The sequence below is a fragment of the Mirounga angustirostris genome, unplaced genomic scaffold, assembly GCF_029215605.1.
Source record: "Mirounga angustirostris isolate CCGP_5_RB_7025 unplaced genomic scaffold, mMirAng1.0.hap1 SCAF_10, whole genome shotgun sequence".
In the NCBI taxonomy this organism is placed as follows: Eukaryota; Metazoa; Chordata; class Mammalia; order Carnivora; family Phocidae; genus Mirounga; species Mirounga angustirostris.
This window is the reverse complement of record NW_026991718.1, coordinates 77,770,245-77,793,806: the sequence shown is the minus strand read 5'-3', so window position 1 is coordinate 77,793,806 and position 23,562 is coordinate 77,770,245. Positions and strand designations below refer to the sequence as shown.

The 23,562-nt window shown below is 38.8% G+C and overlaps 2 protein-coding genes across 3 annotated transcripts in view; one reads left to right on the top strand and one right to left on the bottom strand.

Annotated features, from left to right (window-relative positions):
* Nucleotides 1-23,562, top strand: part of TSGA10 (testis specific 10) — a 183,809-nt gene that overhangs the window by 2,242 nt on the left and 158,005 nt on the right. The gene's annotated exons all lie outside the window — the stretch shown is intronic.
* Nucleotides 397-23,551, bottom strand: CUNH2orf15 (chromosome unknown C2orf15 homolog). 2 transcript variants are annotated; one of them, XM_064572600.1, is made up of 4 exons: nt 23,209-23,551; nt 22,546-22,675; nt 17,903-17,996; nt 397-3,458 (listed from the first exon to the last, which is right to left on the bottom strand). In XM_064572600.1, exon 4 carries the CDS (start codon nt 3,386-3,388, stop codon nt 3,113-3,115), a length of 276 nt encoding a protein of 91 aa, XP_064428670.1. In that variant the 5' UTR covers nt 3,389-3,458; nt 17,903-17,996; nt 22,546-22,675; nt 23,209-23,551; the 3' UTR covers nt 397-3,112. The 2 variants fall into 2 exon arrangements, with proteins under 2 accessions (XP_064428670.1, XP_045741116.1); XM_045885160.3 differs by lacking the exon at nt 17,903-17,996.

Genomic DNA, 23,562 nt, shown 5'->3' with positions numbered 1-23,562 from the left:
AGTATTTAGGGCTGATGAAGAATGAGGTCAGCTACTTATTCTCAAATGGTTGTGGGGAGAGGGAAAGGCCTTTGTACTAGCAACTTTTCTGTAAATTTGACCTTGTTTCAAAATAAAAGGAAAATAATATATGTTAGGTGTCTGACACTGTAATAAAGACTGTTAGTGCCCTACCCATGTTCCCTTTACCCCTTAGTCCATGCATCCATTTTCCAGCTGCTGCGAGCTAGGAGCTGTTGTGCCCAGAGACACCTGAGTGATTCATGCTACCTCCGTGCTCCTCCAGCCTCCCTCTTAGGCTTTGTGGTGGCAACCAAGGCCAGACTGGTAAGGGGTACAATAATCCCCCCCCTTTGCCTCAAAGTGAGTAATGGGACAACTGTGCTATCTGGTCTTTCCAGGGCACCCTGTGGATCAGACCAAGAATTTATCTGAGCTCTCATCCTTAGTTGACTCCTCCTGTTTCCCTATCTTGCTTCCTTCACTGCCTTTTCCTAAAGAGTACACTCTTAAAAATCATGTGCACTTGAATCCCTGTCTCAGGCAGCTTCTAGGGAGTCCCAATTAAGACAGTCACACACTAGCTCAATAAATGAAAGCTTTTATTACAGCATCCATGATAACACCAATGCATGTATAATAGGTTTAGATACCTTATTTTATGGATATGTTGGATTTAAAGTCTCCTAACATCCTTATTTCTGCTGAACTACACTTTTTTATATGGGGAATTTGCTATCTTATTAGAAACAACAGAACTCTGAAAAGTAGTCCTTTTAAGATACCACTTATAGAATTCTCCCAAAACATCTAAGTGAGGTTATTGTCCTTATTAAGCTTGTTCCATTCCACCTTCTTCCAGGAAGTCTTTTTGGATTTCCCTTCTTGAGTGGGCTGCTAAAACTATGGCTTGGATTGGATTTGGGGATTCCAGTTTTCTGTTGTCTTGGCAGCAGTGGTTCTCAATGAGGGTAATTAATGTTTGCATTTTTTATAGTCTCAGTGACTGGAGTGTGCTACTGTATTTCACATCCTGCAAAGCAGGAGGAATCATGCACAATGAAAGATTATCCCAAATTCAACATCCAACATGACTATCAAATGTTCTGTTTGACATTCAGGGAGATGAAAAATAAAGCTATAAATATCTGAGCCAAGCCCCTGTTAAAAAAAAAAAAAAAAAAAGAAGGAAAGTGGTTTTTGCTAAGGTTACTGTGACATTTCATATTGCTAGATCCAATGGACCTTTCCATCCTTGTCTGACCTTTCAGTTGACTACCTCCACCGTAACAACTACTGTGAGCAGTCTTGACATTACCTTGTCTTAGTTTTTTACCATCTCACTGCCCACTCCTCAGTTCCCTTTGCTAGCTCCCCCATGCTGACCAGCTCCCCCATGCTGACCAGCTCCTAAATGTTTGAGTTCCTCAAGACTTTAGCTCACACTATACATTCACCTTAAGCAATCTCATTCATTCCCAAGGCTTTCAATACCATTTCTGTATACTACTTCAAAATTTTTATTTTTAGTTCCATACATATAACTGTCTACTTGCTTTGGAAACTGGGTTATGTCCCCAAACCATGCTCCTGAGCTCAGTCTTTTCCCCCAGAGAACCTCCGTGCATAGCCTTTTTAGCTGGAGTTCCTTTCTTTTTCCTTTCTTCTCACTTTCAAACCATCATTCTGTCCCGCTAACCTTCACCAGGACCCTTCCCCTTCTCAAGACCTTGACCATTACCATCATCTTACTTGGACAACTATATCACTGCAAAAGCTATAAATGACATGACCTTAGGGAAAACTTCCTAGTTCCACAATTAAAAATCAGGTTTATGTGTTATGTGTCCTGTCCTTCTGGACATTTTACTTTTTCTTCATGGCACATCATAATTTGTATCTTACATAATTACTGTCTGATGTTCTATCTTTCCTGGCAGACAGACAGTAAACACTATGATGGCAGTGGCTATTTTATTCACCACTATATCCCCAGCAACAAGCACAGTGCCAGGTTAGGTGAACAAATAAAAGACTTGAGTTTTTTTCTCTCCCAAAGAATTATGTTCTGTAAATGATAAAAAGCATCATCCTATTGGCTTATGTCCCATTCAACAATTTTATTTAGCTCTAAGCTCAATATTCCCTACAAATATATCACATTTGTATTTTTCTGATTTATAAAATATTGCTTCCCCCTTTTCATCTTTGTTTTTATGAATATTATGGAGATTACTCACAACTGGGCATTAGAAATAGCCAATAAATATTAAAGTAGAGGAAAATGTTCAAAACATACATAATATAGTTACAGGTCACTATATGTCCAGACACAAAATGGTTTCAACTTCATCTCACAATACCTGGGACAATACTGCTATCTCAAACTACTAGACATTTCAGTAAGAACGGCAAACTGATACATATAAAACAAGATTTTTTTTTAACAATAGGCTGCTTTCTTATATTAAATATTAGTAGTATAAAATGGCAGTATCTATAAGGTAAACTATTACACTTGGAAATAACTATTTTGTAATTTTGAAATGAATTCAATGTGGGGGAAAACAGTTTTAAAAGGATGATTTAAAATGTGAAATGCTTCTCAAGGTACGTAATTTACTGGTCTTTTGTAGAGTTTACCTGAAGTGATCTTTTACAGAACAGAAATGCAAAAATGCAGAAAGATAAAATACCCTAAAGCAAAATCCCAAACTATAAATCTTACAAAATTGGTATACCACACATAGTGTGAAATACAGATGTCAGATTGTTTGGGCACTGTTTTTTATCACTTGTTAAAGAAATATATTACAATTAAAATATTTTGGTACCATTTAAATACTGTTATTCAAAAATTCTGATTTTTGACAAGGATGGAATGTAATACCAGAAAATTTTGCTTTGAATTTTGGAAAGTTTTTTTCCCCTAAAACATTAACTTTTTTGAATATGTATCAAAAAAGTGAAGTCTAATATGATTCATAAATAGTGAAAAATAAGCAATTGTCTTCATTTTGTTAGGTTTTTCTGATAAAGTTAAGTTCTCATTCAACATGCTCTCTTAGTCAAAAGCAAATTCTGGTTTCTTTGGCAGTATGTACAAATAACTTCATTCCACATCTGTCATTTCTATTCCATCATTTTCTTTAACATATACCACAGAACCCAAGGTTTTCTCTGAAAAAGATCCTGAGCCAATCTCTTTACTTCTTGTAAAGTGTTCTTGGTTTGTGTCTTCTAATCTTATTTTCTTGGTGTTTTGAAATAATTGAGTCACTGGTTCCAACTTGCTTTTCTCAGTCCCTTGCATCAAATGATCATCCACTTTTGAATCCATATGCATAGCAGATACCTGAGTAGCAGATTTACTAAGGGAAAATCCCATTGGGATGGTTGAATTAATATAGTTTGCAGGTACCTCTTTAAGTAGTGGGAACGTTTCTTCAACTTGATTGCTTGGAAAAGAAATAGTAACAAGTGAATACAGTGAGAATTTCAACTAACCCCATGGCAACGCTTGTTTTCATGAAACATCATGGTGGTGATGCCACAAATATAAAGTAAAATTGCCTTCCATCTCTGTGTTCACATTTTCTTTGTGGGAGGGTTTGCAGGTTCTACAGATTCTCTGAAAGTCTTTTAAAAAAGGAATTTACCAGATTTTATGCTTTATCACCTTTCAGAAAATAATAGAACTTCTCTACTTAGGCCTTTAGCATTTTTGCTATCAAAAACTTTTAATAAATTATTAGTGGATTAAATAAATAATTACTGAAGGCCAAACATTCTGCTAGATGTTCTGCCAAAAATAAAGATGCCCAAACAACTATAAACATTTATCCACCTACTAACACACCATCAAAATATACAAAGCAAATAGAGAATTGAAGGGAGAAACACACAGTTCTATAATAATAGTTGGAGACTTCAATATTCCACTCTCAATAATGGATAGAACAACTAGATAGAAGATAACTAAGGAAATAGAAAACTTAATAAATTAAATAAACTAGATTTAACATTTACAGAACACTCTACCCAACAACAGCATACACATTCTCCAGTGCACATGGGACATTTTCCAGGATAGACTATATGTTAGGCCACAGATTAAGTCTTTATTTTATTTTTTTATCTAAAAAGTTTATATTTTGAGAGAGGGACAGAGATTGGCAAGTGTGCTGGGGGAGAGGAAGTGAGAGAATCCTCAAGCAAACTCCCCACTGAGCATGGAGCCTGATGCCGGGCTTGATCCCAGGACCCTAAGATCATGACCTGAGCTGAAATCAAGAGCTGGCTGCTTAACCAACTGAGCCACCCAGGCAGCCCAAGTCTCAGCTGATTTTAAAAGACGGATATCATACAAGGTACCTTATCTGACCACAACAGAATGAAGGTAGAAATCAATAACAGAGGTAAAACAGGAAAATTCACAAATCTATGTGAATTAACACACTCTTTAATAACCAACGGACCAAAGAAATCAGAAGGGAAATTAGAAAATATTTAGAGATGAATTTCAACAAAATTATAGCATATCAAAACCTATGGGATACAGCTAAATCAGTGCTAAGGGGGAAATTTATAATTATAAACACATCAACAAAACAAGACAGATCTCAAATCATCAACCTAACTTTGTAACTTAAGGAACTAGAAAAAGAAGAACAAACTATACTCATAATTAGCAGAAGGAAGGAAATAAAGATTAGAGCAGAGATGAATAAAATTGAAAATAGAAAAACAACAGAAAAAACAATGAAACCAAAAGTGATTCTTTCAAAAGATCAACAAAGATTGACCAAACTTTAGCTAGATGGACTAAGAAAAAAAGAGAGGAGACTCAAATTATTAAAATCAGAAATGAAAGTGGAGCATTACTACTGATTCTACAGAAATAAAAAAGGATTTATAAGAGAGTGCTCTAGGGCGCCTGGGTGGCTCAGTTGGTTAAGTGACTGCCTTCGGCTCAGGTCATGATCCCAGAGTCCTGGGATCAAGTCCCACATCGGGCTCCTGGCTCAGCAGGGAGCCTGCTTCTCCATCTGACCCTCTCCCCTTTCATGCTGTTTCTCCTCACTCTCTCTCTCTCTCTCAAATAAATAAATAAATAAATAAATAAATAAATAAATAAAATCTTTAAAAAAAAAATGAGAGTGCTCTAAAAAGTTGTATGCCAACAAACCGGATATTCTAGCTGAAATGGACAAATTCCAGAAACACAAAACCTACCAAGACTGTCATGAAGAAACAAAATCTGAATAGACCAATGACTAGTAAGGAGATTGAATCAGTAATCAAAAAACTCTTGACAAAGAAAAGCCCAGGACCAGATGGCATCACAGGTGAATTCTACCAGACATTTAAAAATTAATATCAGTATTTCTCAAACTTTTCCAAAAATTGAAAAGGAGGGAATACTTCCTAACTCATTTTGTGAGGCTACCATTACCTTGACACAAAAGCCAGGCCAAGACACTACAAGAAAAACAAATTAAACAAACAAACCTGTAGACCAATATTCCTAATGCACATTAATATAAAAATCCTCAACAAAATACTAACAAACTGAATTCAGCAAAGTATTAAAAGGATTATACACCCTGAACAAGTGGGTTTACTCCTAGAATGCAAAAAGGACCAATATATGAAAATTGATCAATATATCACATTAAAGAATGAAGAAAAAAATCACACAATTGAGGGAGGAGCAAGATGGCGGAGGAGTAGGAGACCTGGATTTCGTCTGGTCTCAGGAATTCAGCTGGATAGGGATCAAACCATTCTGAACACCAACAAACTCAACAGGAGATAGAAGAAAAGAATAGCAGCAACTCTCTGAACAGGAAAGCAACCACTTTCTGGAAGGTAGGACATGCAGAAAAGTGAATCCGAAGCGATATTCGGGAGGATAGACGGTGGGGGAGTGGCCCTCTGTCAGCCGCTACCGGCAAGTGATAGAGCCGCGGAGCACAAAACCAAAACTTTCAGAATTCAGCTCCGCTGAAGGACGTCGCTCCAGTGGCTAAGTGGGCGGTGGAACCCTCGCGGGACAGTGTGGTCTCAGGACCGTCAGGGTCACAGAAAGACCGGGGGTGCCTGAGTGCGGCAGAGCTCCCAGGTATCAGAGCGGGGAAGCCGGCTGCAAAGACAAAGCCGAGGCGTGGGCTCTCAGCTCGGGGTTGCCATAAACCGTGATCTGCAGCACAGTCGGGCCACTGCTCCTCCAGCAGGGGCCCAACAAGTGGCAGATCCGGGGAGACTCCCCTTCCTCCCCCAGGAGAAGCAACGCGGGAGCGCACCGCAGGGATCTGCTGGGTTTGGAGACTCCACACGGGGTCGGGTGCCAGAGACAGAAACGCGCGGTCATAGGCTGGGTGAGCATGGAGTGCGGCTGGAGACAGGGGAGACAGGAGTGAGTGACTGCTTTTCTCTGGGGACTCACTGAGGAGTGGCACCCCGAGCTCTCGGCTCCTCCGGGGCCAGAGATTGGGAGGCTGCCAATTTCACACTCGTCCTCCAAAGCTGTACAGAAAGCTTGCAGGGAACAAAAGATCCCGGGAGCAAACCCGAGCAGATTATTTAGCCCGGCCCCTGGAAAGGGCGATGCAATTCCGCCTCAGGCAATGTCATCTGAGAATCACTGCAACAGGCCCCTCCCCCAGAAGATCAGCAAGAACAGCCATCAAGACCAAGTTTATCGATCAATGAGAATGGCAGAACTCCAGCAAGAAATAAAAGGCATCCGAATCAGCAAAGAAGAAGTCAAACTCTCACTCTTTGCAGATGATATGATACTTTATGTGGACAACCCAAAAGACTCCACCCCAAAACTGCTAGAACTCTTACAGGAATTCAGTAAAGTGGCAGGATATAAAATCAATGCACAGAAATCAGTGGCATTCCTATACACCAACAACAAGACAGAAGAAAGAGAAATTAAGGAGTTGATCCCATTTACAATTGCACCCAAAACCATAAGATACCTAGGAATAAATCTAACCAAAGAGGCAAAGAATCTGTACTCAGAAAACTATAAAATACTCATGAAAGAAATGGAGGAAGACACAAAGAAATGGAAAAACGTTCCATGATCATGGAACCAGAAAAGACCCTGAATAGCCAGAGGAATGCTGAAAAAAAAAGCAAAGCTGGTGGCATCACAATTCCAGACTTCAAGCTCTGTTACAAAGCTTTAATCCTCAAGACAGTATGGTACTGGCACAAAAACAGACACATAGATCAATGGAACAGAATAGAGAGCCCAGAAATTAACCCTCAACTCTATGGTCAACTAATCTTTGACAAAGCAGTTAAGAATGTCCAATGGAAAAAAGAGAGTCTCTTCAACAAATAGTGTTGGGAAAATTGGACAGCCACATGCAGAAGAATGAAACTGGACCATTTCCTTACACCACACACAAAAACAGACTCAAAATTGTTGAAAGACCTCAATGTGAGACAGGAGTCCATCAAAATCCTAAAGGAGAACACAGGCAGCAACCTCTCCGACCTCAGCCACAGCAGTTTCTTCCTAGAAACATCGCCAAAGGCAAGGGAAGCAAGGGCAAAATGAACTATTGGGACTTCATCAGGATAAAAAGCTTTTGCACAGCAAAGGAAACAGTCAACAAAACCAAAAGACAACTGACAGAATGGGAGAAGATATCTGCAAATGACACTACAGATAAAGGGCTGGTATCCAAGATCTATAAAGAACTTATCAAGCAACACCCAAAGAACAAATAATCCAATAAATAAATAGGCAGAAGATATGAACAGACATTTCTGCAAAGAAGACATCCAAATGGCCAACAAAGATATGAAAAAGAAGTACTCAACATCACTTGGCATCAGGGAAATACAAATCAAAACCTCAATGAGATACTACCTAACACCAGTCAGAATGGCTAAAATTAACAAGTCAGGAAACGACAGATGTTGGCAAGGATGCAGAGAAAGGGGAATCCTCCTACACTGTTGGTGGGAATGCAAGCTGGTGCAGCCACTCTGGAAAACAGTATGGAGGTTCCTCAAGAAGTTGAAAATAGAGCTACCCTACAACCCAGCAATTGCACTACTGGGTATTTACCCCAAAGATACAAATATAGTGATCCAAAGGGGCACATGCACCCCAATGTTTATAGCAGCAGTGTCCACAATAGCCAAACTATGGAAAGAGCCTAGATGCCCATCAGCAGATGAATGGATAAAGAAGATGTGGTACACACACACAATGGAATATTATGCAGCCATCAAAAATGAAATCTTGCCATTTGCAACAATGTGGATGGAACTAGAGGGTATTATGCTAAGCAAAATAAGTCAATCAGAGAAAGACAATTATCATATGATCTCACTGATATGTGGAATTTGAGAAACAAGGCAGAGGATCATAGGGGAAGGGAGGGAAAGATGAAACAAGATGAAACCAGAGAGGGAGACAAAGCATAAGAGACTCTTAATCTCAGGAAACAAATTGAGGGTTGCTGGAGTGGAGGAGGGTGGTTGGGACGGGGTGGCTGGGTGATGGACATTGGGGAGGGTATGTGCTATGGTGAGCGCTGTGAATTGTGTAAGACTGATGAATCACAGACCTGTACCCCTGAAACAAATATTATATTATAATAAAAAAAAAAGAATCACACAATCATTTCAATTGAGGCAGAAAAACATCTGATTTCAACAAACTTTCATGATAAAACCAACAAGCCAGGAAAAGAAGGAAAATACCTCAACATAATAAATGCCATATATGAGAAACCCAAAGCAAGTATCATACTCAATGGAGAAAGCTTTTCCTTTAAGATCAGGAATAAGGCAAGAATGCCCATTTTCACCACTTCTATTGAACATAGTACTGGAAGTTCTAGCCAGAGCAAAAAGAAACAAATTGAAAAGGAAGAAGTGAAATTACCTCTATTCACAGATTATATGATCTCATATGTAGGAAACTCTAAAGATTCCACAAAAAAAGCTATTGGAACTAATAAATGAATTTGGCAGAATTGCAGGATGCAGTCAGCACACAAAAGTCAGTTGCATTTCCAACAAAGAACTTTATCCAGCAAGGCTGTCATTCAGAATAGAAGATAAAGAGTTACCAAGACCAAAAAAAAAAAAAAAAAAAAAAAAACCCAACAAAAAACCAACAACAAACAAGCAAAAACCAAAAACCAAAACCAAAACCAAACAAAAAACTAAAGGAATTTGTGAACAGTAAACCAGCTCTGCAAGAAATATTAAAGAGGACCCTTTGAACAGAGAGAGAGCCCAAAAGTAACAAAGACAAACAAGGAAAAGAGACAATCTGCAGGAACAGAGACTTTACAGGTAATACAATGGCACTAAATTCACATCTTTCAATAATTACTCTGAATATAAATGGGCTAAATGCTCCTATCAAAAGACATAGGTCTCAGAATGGGTAAAAAAACAAGACCCATTGATATGCTGCTTACAGGTGACTCATTTTAGACCCAAAGACACCTCCAGATGGAAAGTGAGGGGGTGGAGAACCATTCATCTTGTTAATGAACATCAAAAGAAAGCTTGAATAGCCATCCTTATTTCAGACAACTAGATTTTAAACCAAAGACTATAATAAGAGATGAAGATTATAACATTATATCATAACAAAAGGGTCCATCCAACAAGAAGATGTAACAGTTGTAAATATTTAGGCCCCTAAGTAGGGAGCAGCCAAATGTATAAATCAATTAATGACAAAATTAAAGAAACTCATTTATAATACAGTAATAGTAGGGGACTTTAACACTCCACTCAATACAATGGACAGATCATCTAAGCAGGAAATCAACAAGGAAACAAGGGCTTTGAATGATACATTGGACCAGATGGACTTCACAGATATATCCAGAGCACTTCATCCTAAAGCAGCAGAATACACAGTCTTCTCGAGTGCACATGGAACATTCTCCAGGACAGATAAAAAAATCAGGATTCAACCAATACAAAAAGATTGAGATCATACCATGCATATTTTCAGACCACAAAGCTATGAAACTTGGAGTCACCCACAAGAAGAAATTTGGAAGGACCACAAATCCATGAAGGTTAAAGAACATCCTGCTAAAGCGTGAATGGGTCAACCAGGAAATTAAAGAAGAATTAAAAAAAAAATACATAGAAGCAAATGAAAATGAAGACATGACATTCAAAACCTTTGGGAGGCAGCAAAGGTGGTCCTAGGAGGGAACTATATAACAATACATGCCTTCCTCAAGAAGCAAAAAGGACTCAAATACACAAACTAAACTTACACCTAAAGAAGCTAGAAAAAAACAGCAAATAAAGCCTAAATCCAGCAGGAAAAGGGAAATAATAAAGATTAGAGCAGAAATCAATGATAATAGAAATCAAAGAAAGAGTAAAACAGATCAACAAAACAAGGAGCTGGTTCTTTGAAAGAATTAACAAGATTGATAAATCCCTGGACAGACTTACCAAAAAGAAAAGAGAAAGGACCCAAATAAATAAAATCATGAATGAACGAGGAGAGATCACAACCAACACCAAAGAAATACAATTATAAGAGAACAGTATGAGCAATTATATACCAATAAATTAAGCAATCTGGAAGAAATGGATAAATTCCTAGAAACATATAAACTACCAAACCTAAAACAGGAAGAAATAGAAAACCTGAACAGATCCATAATCAACAAAGAAGTTGAATCAGTAATCAAAAATCTCCCAACAAACTAGAGTCCTGGGCTGGATGACTTCCCATGGGAATTCTACCAAACATTTAAAGAAGAATTAATACCTACTCTTCTGAAGCTGTTGCAAAACATAGAAATGGAAGGAAAACTTCCAAACTCTATGAGGCCAGCATTACCTTGATCCCAAAACCAGGCAAAGACCCCATCAAAAAGGAGAATTACAGACAAATATGCCTGATGAACATGGATGCAAAAATTCTTTTTTTTTTTTTCAAAGATTTTTATTTATTTGAGAGAGAGAATGAGAGAGAGAGAGCACATGAGAGGGGGGAGGGTCAGAGGGAGAAGCAGACTCCCTGCTGAGCAGGGAGCCCGATGCGGGACTCGATCCTGGGACTCCAGGATCATGACCTGAGCCGAAGGCAGTCGCTTAATCAACTGAGCCACCCAGGCGCCCTGGATGCAAAAATTCTTACCAAGATACTAGCTAACAGGATCCAACACTACATTAAAAGGATTATTCACCATGATCAAGTGGGATTTATTCCTGGGCTACAGGGGTGGTTCAACATCTGCAAATCAATCAATGTGATTCTCATTAATAAAAGAATGGATAAGAACTGTATGGTCCTCTCAATAGATGCAGAAAAAGCATTTGACAAAATACAGCATCCTTTCTTTAACTTTCTTTAACATCTTTCTTTAACTCACTGTGTAGGGGTAGAGGGAACATACCTCAACATCATAAAAGGCATACATGAAAAACCCACAGCAAATATCATTCTCAATGGGGAAATACTGAGAGCTTTTCCCCTAAGGTCAGGAACACGACAGGGATATCCACTCTCACCATTGTTGTTCAACATAATACTGGAAGTGCTAGCCTCAGCAATCAGACAAGAAGAAGAAATAAAAGGCATCCAAATTGGCAAAGAAGAAGTCAAACTTTCACTCTTAGCATATGACATGATACTCTATGTGGAAAACCCAAAAGACTCCACCAAAAAATTGCTAGAACTAATACAGGAATTCAACAAAGTCGTAGTATATAAAATCAATGCACAGAAATCTGTTGCATTTCTATACACTAACAATAAAGTAGCAGAAAGCGAAATCAAGGAATTGATCCTGCTCACAATTGCACCAAAAATCGTAAGATATCTCGGAATAAACCTAACCAAAGTGTTAAGAGATCTATACTCTGAAAACTATAGAATACTCATGAAAGATATTGAGGAAGACACAAAGAAATGGAAAAACATTCCATGCTCATGGATTGGAAGAACAAATATTGTGAAAATGTCTATGCTACCTAGAGTAATCTACACATTTAATGTAATCCCTATTAAAATACTATCAACTTTTTTCAAAGAAATGGAACAAATAATCCTAAAATTTGTATGGAACCAGAAAAGACCCCGAATAGACAAAGTAATGTTGAAAAAGAAAACTACGGTGCCTGGGTGGCTCAGTTAAGTATCTGACTCTTGATTTCGGCTCAAGTCATGATCTCAGGGTCCTGGAATCAAGCCCTGAGTCGGGCTCCACACTTGTGGGGAGTCCATTTGAGGATTCTTTCTCTCCCCTTCCCTCTGCACTCTCTCTCTCTCTCAAGTAAATAAATAAATCTTAAAAGGAAGGAAGGAAGGAAGGAAGGGAGGAAGGAAGGAGAAAAAAAGAGAAAAGAACAAAGCTGGAGGCATCACAATTCTGGAAAAGAAACAAGAAAGAAAAGGAAAGAAAGAAGAAAGAAAAGAAAAGGGAAGGAGAAAGAAAGAAAAGAAAAGGGAGGAAGAAAGGAAAGAAAGAAAAAAGAAAGAAAGAAAAAAACCCCCAAAGCTGGAGCATCACAATTTTGGACTTTAAGCTCTATTACGAAGCTGTAATCACCAAGACAGTTGATACTGGCACAAAAACAGACACATAGATGAATGGAACAGAATAGAGAACCCAGAAATGGACCCTCAGCTCTACAGTCAAGTAATTTTCAACAAAGCAGGAAAGAATATCCAATGGAAAAATGTCAGACTCTTCAACAAATGGTGTTGGAATAATTGGACAGCTACATGCAGAATGAAATTGGACCAGTTCCTTACACCATACACAAAAATAGACTCAAAATGGATGAAAGACCTAAATGTGAGACAGGGATCCATCAAAATCCTAGAGGAGAACACAGGCAGCAACCTCTTTGACCTCAGCCACAGCAACTTCTTTCTAGACACCTCTCCAGAGGCAAAGCAAACAAAAGCAAAAATGAACTACTGGGACTTCATCAGGATTAAAAGCTTTTGCACAACAAAGGAAGCAATCAACAAAACTAAAAGGCAACCTACAGAATGGGAGAAGATATTCACAAATGACATATCAGATAAAGGGCTAGTATCTAAAACTTAACAACTCAACACACAAAAACCAAAAAAATCCTGTCAAGAAATGGGCAGAAGACATGAACAGATATTTCTCCAAAGAAGACCTACAAATGGCTAATGGACATGAAAAAATGCTCAACATCACTCGGCATCAGGGAAATACAAATCAAAACCACAATGAGATACCACCTCACACCTGTCAGAATGGCTAAAAAAATGAACAACTCAGGAAACAACAGATGTTGGGAAAGATGTGAAGAAAGGGGAACCCTCTTACACTGTTGGTTGGAATGCAAACTGGTGCTGCCATTCTAGAAACAGTATGGAGGTTCTCAGAAAGTTAAAAATAGAGCTACCCTATGACCCAGCAACTGCACTACTAGGTATTTATCTGAAGGATACAAACATAGTGATTTGAAAGGGCACCTGCACCCCAATGTTTGTAGCAGCAATGTCCACAATAGCCAAAATATGGAAAAATCCCAGATGTCCGTCAACATATGAATGGATAAAGAAAATGTGGTGTGCGTGCATGTGTGTGTGTGTGTGTGTGTATGTGCAATGGAATATTACTCAGCCATCAAAAAATGAAATCTTTCCAATTGCAACAACATGGAACTAGAGGGTATTATGCTAAGTGAAATAAGCCAATCAGAGAAAGACAAATATCTCATGATTTCACTCATCTGTGGAATTTAAGAAACAAAACATGAACACAGGGGAAGGGAAGGAAAAATAAAATGATATAAAAACAGGGAGGCAAACCATAAGAGACTCTTAACTATAGGAAAGAAACTGAGGGGACGCCTGGGTGGCTCAGTCGTTAAGCGTCTGCCTTTGGCTCAGGTCATGATCCCAGGGTCCTGGGATCGAATCCCACATCAGGCTCCCTGCTCGGTGGGGAGCCTGCTTCTCCCTCTCCCTCTGCTGCTCCCCCTGCTTGTGCTCTCTCTCTCTCTGACAAATAAATAAAAATCTTTAAAAAGATTTAAAAGATTTTGCTGGAGAGGAGGTGGGGGGGGGATGGGGTAATTAGGTAATGGGCATTAAGGAGGGCACTTAATATAATAAGCACTTGGTGTTATATGCAACTGGTGAATCACTAAATTCTACCACTGAAATTAATAAGTTACCATTTTAACTAAATTGAATTTAAATAAAAAAAATTTTAAGTTGCATTTCTATGCACTAACAATGCATAATCTGCAAAGGAAATTAAGAAAACAAATCCATCTACAATAGCATAAATAGAACAATAAAATACTTAGGAATTAACCAAGGTAAAATACTTGTATGATGAAAACTACAAAACACTGCTGAAAGAAATTAAAGAAGACATAAATAAAACATATCCCATGTTCATGGATTAGAAGACCTAATATTGTAAAATGTCCATACATTCAGGGCAATCCCTATCAACATCCCAGTGACGCTTTTTGCAGAAATAGAAAAATTCATCCGAAAATTCATATGGAATCGCGAATAATCAAAATAATCTTGAAAAAGATGAACAAAGCTGGAGGACCCACACTTCCTGATTTTAAAACTTAATAGAAGGCAACAGTAATCAAAATAGTGTGGTACTGGCCTAAAAGCAGACCAATGTAACAGAATAGAGAGCCCAGAAATAAACTCTCAGATATATGGTCAAATGATTGTTGACAAAGGTGCTTAGATCATTTGATGGAGAAAAGGACAGTTTTTTTCAACAAAAGGTGCTGGGGAAACTGGATACCCACCTGCAAAAGAATGAAATTGACCTTTACCCAATACCATATGCAAAAATTAACTCAAAATCTATCAAAGACCTAAATGTAAGATCTAAAACTATAAAACCGAACACCCAGACAGCCAGTACCCATCTATTAATGTGGGATCCAGAGTCAGGAAAACCTTTTAAAAAATCTCAAGAAGACCTTGCTCAGTGCCCCAGCTTTAAAGGGAATGACCTTGGGTGATCTAACCCAGGCCCAGAGACCAGCTCAACAGCAAGTGGGATATTTACCAAGTGCTTGTTAGAGCCTATCTGGGAAGACCCGCATACAGTGATTTTAGCCACTCCAATAGCAGTCAAAGTGCCTAAATTTGAAGCCTGGATCCACCATTTTGGAGTCAAACCCTGGTCCCCAATGGGGCCTAACAACAAGGAACTGAAATCCCTCTGTGAACCCAGAGAGGACCTCAAACTCGTCTTGAAGCGACAACACACAGAAAAGTCTTCTTAAATGTTACTTTCCCGGGGCGCCTGGGTGGCTCAGTTGGTTAAGCAACTGCCTTCGGCTCAGGTCATGATCCTGGAGTCCCGGGATCGAGTCCCGCAACGGGCTCCCTGCTCTGCAGGGAGTCTGCTCCTTCCTCTGACCCTCCCCCCTCTCATGTGCTCTCTGTCTCTCTCATTCTGTCTCAAATAAATAAATAAAATCTTTAAAAAAAAAAAAGTTACTTTCCCTATATGCCATCAAAATCGTAATTCTTATTGCATTTCTTTCACCCGCCTTCTCAGAGTATGTGGGGAGTTCACTAAAACATCCTGTATCTCTCACTGGACCCCTGGCTGTACTTGGTCTTGCATTGTGCTTTGGGCCTTGCCTCCTAAATGCCCTAACCTGCTTTATATCTTCCAGAATAAAGGTCATCAAACTCCAAATTGTGGTTCAAATGAAGCCTCACATAGAGGTCAAACCAGACATCTACAGGGGACCCCTTGATAGATTGAGATGAGAGGAACACTGACTGCTGCCCCATCCAACACCCCTGACCAGCAGGAAGTAGCTACAATCAGTTGTTGCCCTTCTTCCCTAATAGCACTTAGGGTTACCTCTTCAGAGGGGGGGAATGATGAAGGATAGCTGGAAGGCAGGCAGGGTTCTCCCACCCTAAGAGGAAACCACCCTTAAAAGGATTTTGCACCACACTGAATGTACTTAATACACCGAACTGTACACTTAAAAATGGTTAAGATGGTAAATTGTATGTGTATTTTACCACAGTACAAAAAAAAAAAAAAAAAAGAAAAAAAGTCCAATAAAGATACAGTACCTCTTAGTACAGATACCCAATCTGTCAGGAGATATGAGTGTGCAACATGGAGGGAGGGCTTGGAAAGGTTCTGAAAGGAGGGGAGCATAGGTCAGGGTTGGGCTTTGAAAGATGGGTAAGAACTTGATAAGCAGAAATGACCAGGATGGCAGAAGGGACCAGCTTCCTGGCCCAAGGAAGACAGTGAGGACTTCTGAAAGCCCAGTGCTTGTTAGACAACAGTGATGTACTGAAGATACTTCAGCAGTAATGTGAGATCTGGAACAGACTTGTGAATGAGAGCACTTACTCACTTTTTTGGAAATTATTATTTCTTTAATATTTAGGTACTGTGGTATCTTTTATAAATTTAGAATTTCATTCCCATCAAGCTCTAATCATTTATTGACAGAAGATCTCTAAAGATATCATCTTGAAACTTTGTTATCCAGTGTGGTTAGTGTTTATAACAGAACAGAGTCCTGGGCCTGTTGCAGTATCCTAAACATACTAGTTACTCAGAAGTTGTTAATGTAACAATTAGGAAATGGCTTTTTAGGAATCAAATACAATTTAGCTAAATTTTTAAAAGCTCTCTGTGATGATATTCTAAAATGCAGGTATACCTATTTCTTAGATTTGGAAACTGAAGGTGAATTTTTTTCTCATCAAATATATATCTAATACTATCTTCAAATTAATAAAATTGAATTTATTCTATTCTTTGGTCTGTCCTCTTTGATTACTTAAAAAGGAAGTCCTGTTAAAAATGTATAACTTGAATCTAATCATGAGGAAACAATCAGATAAACCCAAATTGAGAGATATTATATAAAACAAATTAGCCTCTACTCAAAAATGTCAATGTATGAAAGACAAAGAGAAACTGAAGAATTGTTCCAGATTAAGGAAGACTAAAGAGACATGATATCCAAATGCAATGAATGATTCTTATTTGGGGACGTGGAGGAGAAATGTATTATAAGGGCCATTTCTTGGACAATTGGAAAATTTGAATATGGATGGTTTATTAGATAATAATATTGCATTAATGTGAAATGCCCTGAATGTGGTAACTGTACTGTGGTTATATTACTGAATGTCCTTGTTCTTAGGAGAGACATGCTGAAATAGGGGTAAAGGATCATATCTACAACTTGCTTTCAAATTACCTAGCAATAGATAAAGAGAAAATAAAATGTTTAAAATGTTAACAATTGTTAATCTAGGTAGGAAAGGATAAAAAATTGTTCAGTGGATTATTCTTGTTAAGTTTCTGTATGTTTAAAATTTTTTCAGAATACAAAGTTGAAAAAAGCTAAAAATAATATACAATTGACCCTTGAACAACACAGGATTGAACCACATGCATCCAATTACATGCAAATTTTTTTTCAGTAAATATGGCATAGTAATGTAAATGTATTTTCCTCTTATGATTTTCTTAAAACCTTTTCTTCTCTCTAGTTTATCATAAGAATATAGTATAAACATATGACATACAAAATATGTGTTAATTTTTAATATTATTGGTAAGGCTTCCAGTCAGCAGTAGGCTATTAATAGTTTGGTTTTGGGGGAGTTGACAGATGTATGCAGATTTTTGACTGCATGGGCAGGGGGTTGGTGCCCCCAACCCCTGCACTGTTGAAGGGTCAACCATAGTCACAAAACTCTGTAAAACAACATATTGCATTTGAAATCAACAATGGTAAAATAATGATAACATACAGAATTCTCAACTAGTACAATAAATTTCAGTTTAATAGAGGGATTGAGGAGGAACCAAATGCAATAGGGTAGGTTTGGCCCTTTGAGTCTCACCTTAACTTGTCTGGAATCTTGAGGACATGAAGGGAGAACAAGTCTATTCGGGGCCTCTTTGGCCTGGCATTCAGAGTGCCATTCAAGAAGAAATCTTGAATGCATAAGGAAGAATAAAGCTCCATTAGAAACTAAATAAATTTGGACATACACAACAGGAGACTTGCCTTATCATTAGATATGCTACAAAGTGAAAGTAAAAAAAAATGTACAGTTTAGTACAGGTGCAGGAACAAATAAAGGACAAACAGAACATGGCAGAGTTCCAATTTGGACCTAGTCATGTGCCAGAACTTCACATATGGTAAAAGTGGCACCATACAATAAAGGGGATAGGACAGACTAAGTTTAGTAGGATAGTACTGTGAATACCAGCTCATGATGGGGATGAAAATAAAGTAGGATCCCTATTTTATATACAAACAAAAGTGGACTCCAAATGCAGTAAAGACCCAGATGTGAATCACAGAACTATAAATGTAATTTTAAAAATGCAGGACAATATATTTGTCACCTTGGGTGGAGAAGGATTTCTTGAATAAAAACTAAAAGGCTTAAAGAATAAGGAAGAAAACAGATGGACCTGATTACTCACAATTAAGAACTTTTATTCAATAAAGAAACTATAAACAAAGTTAAAATGATAGAGGTTGGAAGATGTGCTCTATAAAGCAGACAAGGGATTTACAGCTAGAATGTAAGAAGAATAACTACAAATCAACAAGAAAAAAGGAAATTCAATAGGAAAATGGGCAAAGGATGTAAAGACATAATTCACAGATTGGAGAATCCCAAATAGATAATGAGTACATAAAGAGATGTTCAAACTTACTAGGAATCAGAGAAATGCAAGTTTACTACCATCTGAACGGCACACTAGAAAGGTGGATAACATGGAGAATTAAGGAGAATACAGGATGATGGGAAATCTTGTGCATTACTGGTGGAGTAATTTTTAGCTCCTATTTCATATTCCACATCTAATCCTGCAATGAATCCTGTTTCTGTTTCTATTCTTGCCCAACCCTTCCCATTGTATTTTCCTCAAACTGTATCTGGAATGAGCCTTTTAAAACATAAGCCAGGGCGCCTGGGTGGCTCAGATGGTTAAGCGTCTGCCTTCGGCTCAGGTCATGATCCCAGACTCCTAGGATCGAGTCCCGCATCGGGCTCCCTGCTCAGCGGGGAGCCTGCTACTCCCTCTGCCTCTCTCTCTCTCTGTCTCTTATGAATAAATAAAATCATTAAAAAAAAACAACACCAACAAAAACATAAGCCAGATGTCATCAATCCTCTGCTCACCACTCTGCTCTAGGTACTTTCCATGCAGAGTGAAAGGCAAATTGTCTACATATTGAGTCTCCAGCTGTGGTAGGCAGAATAATGGTCCCCAAAGAAGTCCACATCCTAATTCCCAAAACCTGTGAATATGTCACATGGCAAAGGGAAACTAAGGTTGCAGATGGAATTAAGGTTGCCAATCAAGTGACCTTGAGGTGGGGAGATTATCCTGCTCTCTTCACTGGTTATCAATGTAATCACAAGGGTCTGCGTAAGTGAAAGAGAGGTGGGAATGTCACTGTTAGAATGATGCAATGTGGGAAGGACCTGACTGGCCATTGCTGGCTTTGAAGATAAAAGGACACCATGAGCCATACAAAGCAGGCATTCTGCAGAAGCTGGAAAGAAAAGAAAATGGATTCTCCCCGAGAACCCCCACAAGGAATACAGCCCAGCTGACATCTTGATTTTACTCTAGTGAGATCCATTTTGGACTCCTAACCTCCAGAACTGTAAGATAATATATTTGTGTTGCTTAAAGCCACCAAGTTTGTGGTATATTATTACACCAGCAATAGGAGACTGATAACACCAGCTAACATTCTGTCCTCTCAAACTCCTATCTCTCTCACTCATTCTGCCCCATGACCTCATTGCCATTCCTAAGTACATGCTGTGCCAACCCCTCTTCTGCTTAGGGCTCATGCACTTACAGTTCCCTCAGTCTGAAGTAATTTTTAAATTGCAAACCACTGTTATAAAACAGACAAAACACATGGTTTTTAGATAATGGACAAAAGGCTGTGCAAGAGAGTAATCCCTGAGAGAAAGGAAATAAACGAGGTGAGCGCTATGAGTGCTCGCTGCCTAGAGATTTCAGGCTTCTGCACAAGGAGGGGAACCTGTAGTGTGTCTGGTTATTTCAATGAGTTGAGAAGACAGGAGTTCAGAGCCTGTAGAAGCCACAGTCACTAGAACTTGTGGAGAGAGGGGCAGTGAGAGAGAGCTCCAGAGATAGGCAGAGGATTCCCCACAATTCTTTGGCTGAGTACTAATCAGGAAAAACATGTGCAAGGAAACTACTGGGGCCTGAGAAAGAACCACCAAAAAGGAGAAGGCTGAATAGTCTGCAGAGCTTCCACAGGGTCAGGAATGGAGTTCCCACCAGCCTGAGTGTAAAGAACTCCTAACACACGGGGCATTGATCAGAGTCCTCAAAAAGGTACTGGCTTCAGAAAGAGGCCAGATTAGCCCTAAAGAGTATTTTGGATGTAACAAAGTTTAAAAGCAAGCTTCTAAAGCATTGCTGTCCAACAGAACTTTCCTCAATGATTTAAATATTCTCTATCTATTGTCCACTATACTAGCTACTAGCCACATGTGGCTTTGGAATTTGAAATGTACATAGTGCAAATGAAATCTTAAGTTTTATCTAATTTTATTTAATATAATATTTAATACATAATCTTATTTAATAATTTAGGTTTTATCTAATTTTATTAATATAAATTCAAAATGCCACATATAGCTAGTGGTTACTATTTTGGACAGTGCAGCTCTAAATGATACAACTGTTTCCAAGTAACATTACTACATCTCAGAACGAAGCCTAAATATATTTAAAGAAAAACAAAAACAAAAACTTCCAGCACCCAACAATGTAAAATCTGCAATGTCTGACAGCCAAAAAAATTAACCAGGCATGAAAACAAGCAGAAAAATACGACCCATAAGCAGGAGGAAAAAAATTAGTTAATAGAAACAAACCCAGAAATGACACAGGTGATAGAATTAGTATGCAAGGACTTTATCAGCTATTTTAAATATATTCCATATTTTCAAGAAGATAGAGCAAAGCATGAGCATGATGAAGTTAGAAATGGAAGATATTAAAAAGAATTAAACTTCCAGAGATGAAAAAAACAATTCTGACATAAAAAATACTGTGGATGGGGTTAACACTGCCAAAGGAAAGAAGAGCGAACTTGAAGATATATCAAAAGATGTATTAAAATGAACAGAGCACCAACAGTTAGCTGTGGAACAACGTCAAGCAACTTATGTTGCTGCAGGCCTATGTTCAATTGGCGTCCCCAGTTTTTTTCTTAGGGAACCAAGGAGGTATAGGGAAAAAAAGACAAAATAGAGGTTTTCTTTTTTTTTTTTTTTAAGATTTTATTTATTTGAGAGAGAGAGATCGCACAAATTGGGTGAGGGACACAGGGAGAAGCAGGCTCCGCTGAGCAGGGAGCCTGACACAGGGAGCCCAACTTGGGGATCATGACCTGAGCCAAAGGCAGAAGCTTAACCGACTGAGCTACCCAGGCATCCCAAAATAGAGACTTTCATAGTGAAGCTTGTGAAATGATGGGGGAAACTAAGGGAACAGAAAACCCAGACCTTAGAATTACACAAGAGTGTAACAGCAGGAGAGCACAGGTACTATAAAAGGATTAGTTGGGGCAGGATGGAGTGCTTACCACTCTTTGGATTTCCATAGAGGGAAGAAAATGTTCACTTTCTTGGGTTGGGGGACAAAGTCAACAGTCCTTGATAGGAAAAGAAGGGAAAATCTTCATGCCCTGGTTTGGCCTTAAAATGTCCTTTTCCCTATAGTCTTTCCAAAGAATCTTCAGTAACATCTAGTTGGTGCACATAAATGCTTAAGCTTTTCTTACTTTTTCCGTAAGGGAAGTACTAATATGGAAGGTAGGAAAGCACTTTTTTAAACATTTATTTATTTGAGAGAGAGTGAGAGAGAGAGGATGAACAGGGGGAAGGTCAGAAGGGGAGGGAGAAGCAGGCTCCCTGCTGAGCAGGGAGCTGGACACTGGCCTAGGACCCTGAGATCATGACCTGAGCTAAAGGCAGACACTTAACCAACTGAACCACCCAGGTGCCCCTAATTTTAAAATTAAAAAAAATTTTTTTAATTAAATAAATTTTTTAAGTAAGTTCTACACCCAACGTGGGGCTTGAACTCATGACCTCAAAAGCAAGAGTCACATGCTCTACCAACTGAGCCAGGCAGGCTCCAGTTCATGTATCTTTGTAACTTATTTTACCAGTTAGGCATAATTATATTTCAGAGGAAATGTACCTCTTGAAACCTCTGAATTCTTTAAAAGAACAAGGTCACTCAAGTTAATTTTTTAGTGTCTAGCTATACTCACAAAGTATATGATAGCTGAAAAAAAAAGCTACAAACTAGGAGATGTAATGGCACAAATAATGGTGAAATCAGAGCAGAGATGGGGAAAACATATGGCACTTATAATTAAATGTACTTCTACGAAGAAATTTGTTTTAACATGTGTTTATGACTGCCAATAATATATTACGGGGGGAAAAGGAGTACTCACCTGGCAAAAACAGGAATTGTTAGTCTCTTCAAATGTGAAATTACTTGTGAAATTACTTTTGAAATACAGAGGTGCAAACTTAATCAAGATCATCAGAGAACAGCTATAAAAATCTAGTTACCTATTTCACCTGTAGGAAAAGACAAGCAGATAAAGCCATTAGAATTCAGAAGCCCTTGGGTTAAGACAGTTTAATATTAAGAAATGTTTAAAAAACAGTATTTCTTTTCAAGCCGGGCTCTCCAAATTTGGCAGAGTAATGCAGTCCTCATTCTTTTTCACTAAAAAGCTCGTTTCTCCACTTTTAGGTAATGTGGTTAATTTTAACATAGTTGGAGGGCCAAAAATATTACACCTGGTTAAATTAGTGTTCCAAGACTGAAGGCTCCTACTCGGGAGAAGACAAATGTAAATGGTATTAAACAGGCAAACAATCGATACAATATTAAATATCAAGTGAGATAGTATACCCTTTCCTCTTTTGTTAACCATCACCAGTTTTTCTGGAAAGGGGTTTCGGAGAAGAACTGGCATGTGGAGAAGGAATACCAGTCAGGAATTTGCGCCTTTTCATTGCTAGTTCTGCCACTTCCCGATTCAACCATGATAGATTCATGCAGGGCGGTCGTGGGTTCGCTGGCTCCGCAGGCTGCAGGCGCTTACCCGAACAGAACTGCTCTCTTCCGAGAGGATGCAGCAGCAGAACCCGACCTAGGAGACTCCCCGAAAACCGGCTTCTGGCTACGGCAGGAGGAGAGCTCAACAACCTCCCAGGGCCCAAAAGCAGCTCTAGGGAGTAACGAGTTCACTGAACTTGGGTCCAAAACGGTACCGTATCCCTCGGGAAAAAAAATGCCACAAAGCTGCAATAGTGAAGCAGCAGGTGTTCTAAAGCCGAAGGAAGGAGGCCGGAGGAGATACAGCCCTGCGCATGCGTGTTCTATGTGGGTGCGGCGGCAGCAGGCAGGGAGTAAGAATTAAGTGGTGAAGAAGGGGGCAGCGGCTGGTTACTAGGAG

Bases quoted from the DNA above. Each gene is read 5' to 3' on its own strand.
- CUNH2orf15 (XM_064572600.1), bottom strand. From the start codon at position 3,388: ATGGGATTTTCCCTTAGTAAATCTGCTACTCAGGTATCTGCTATGCAT.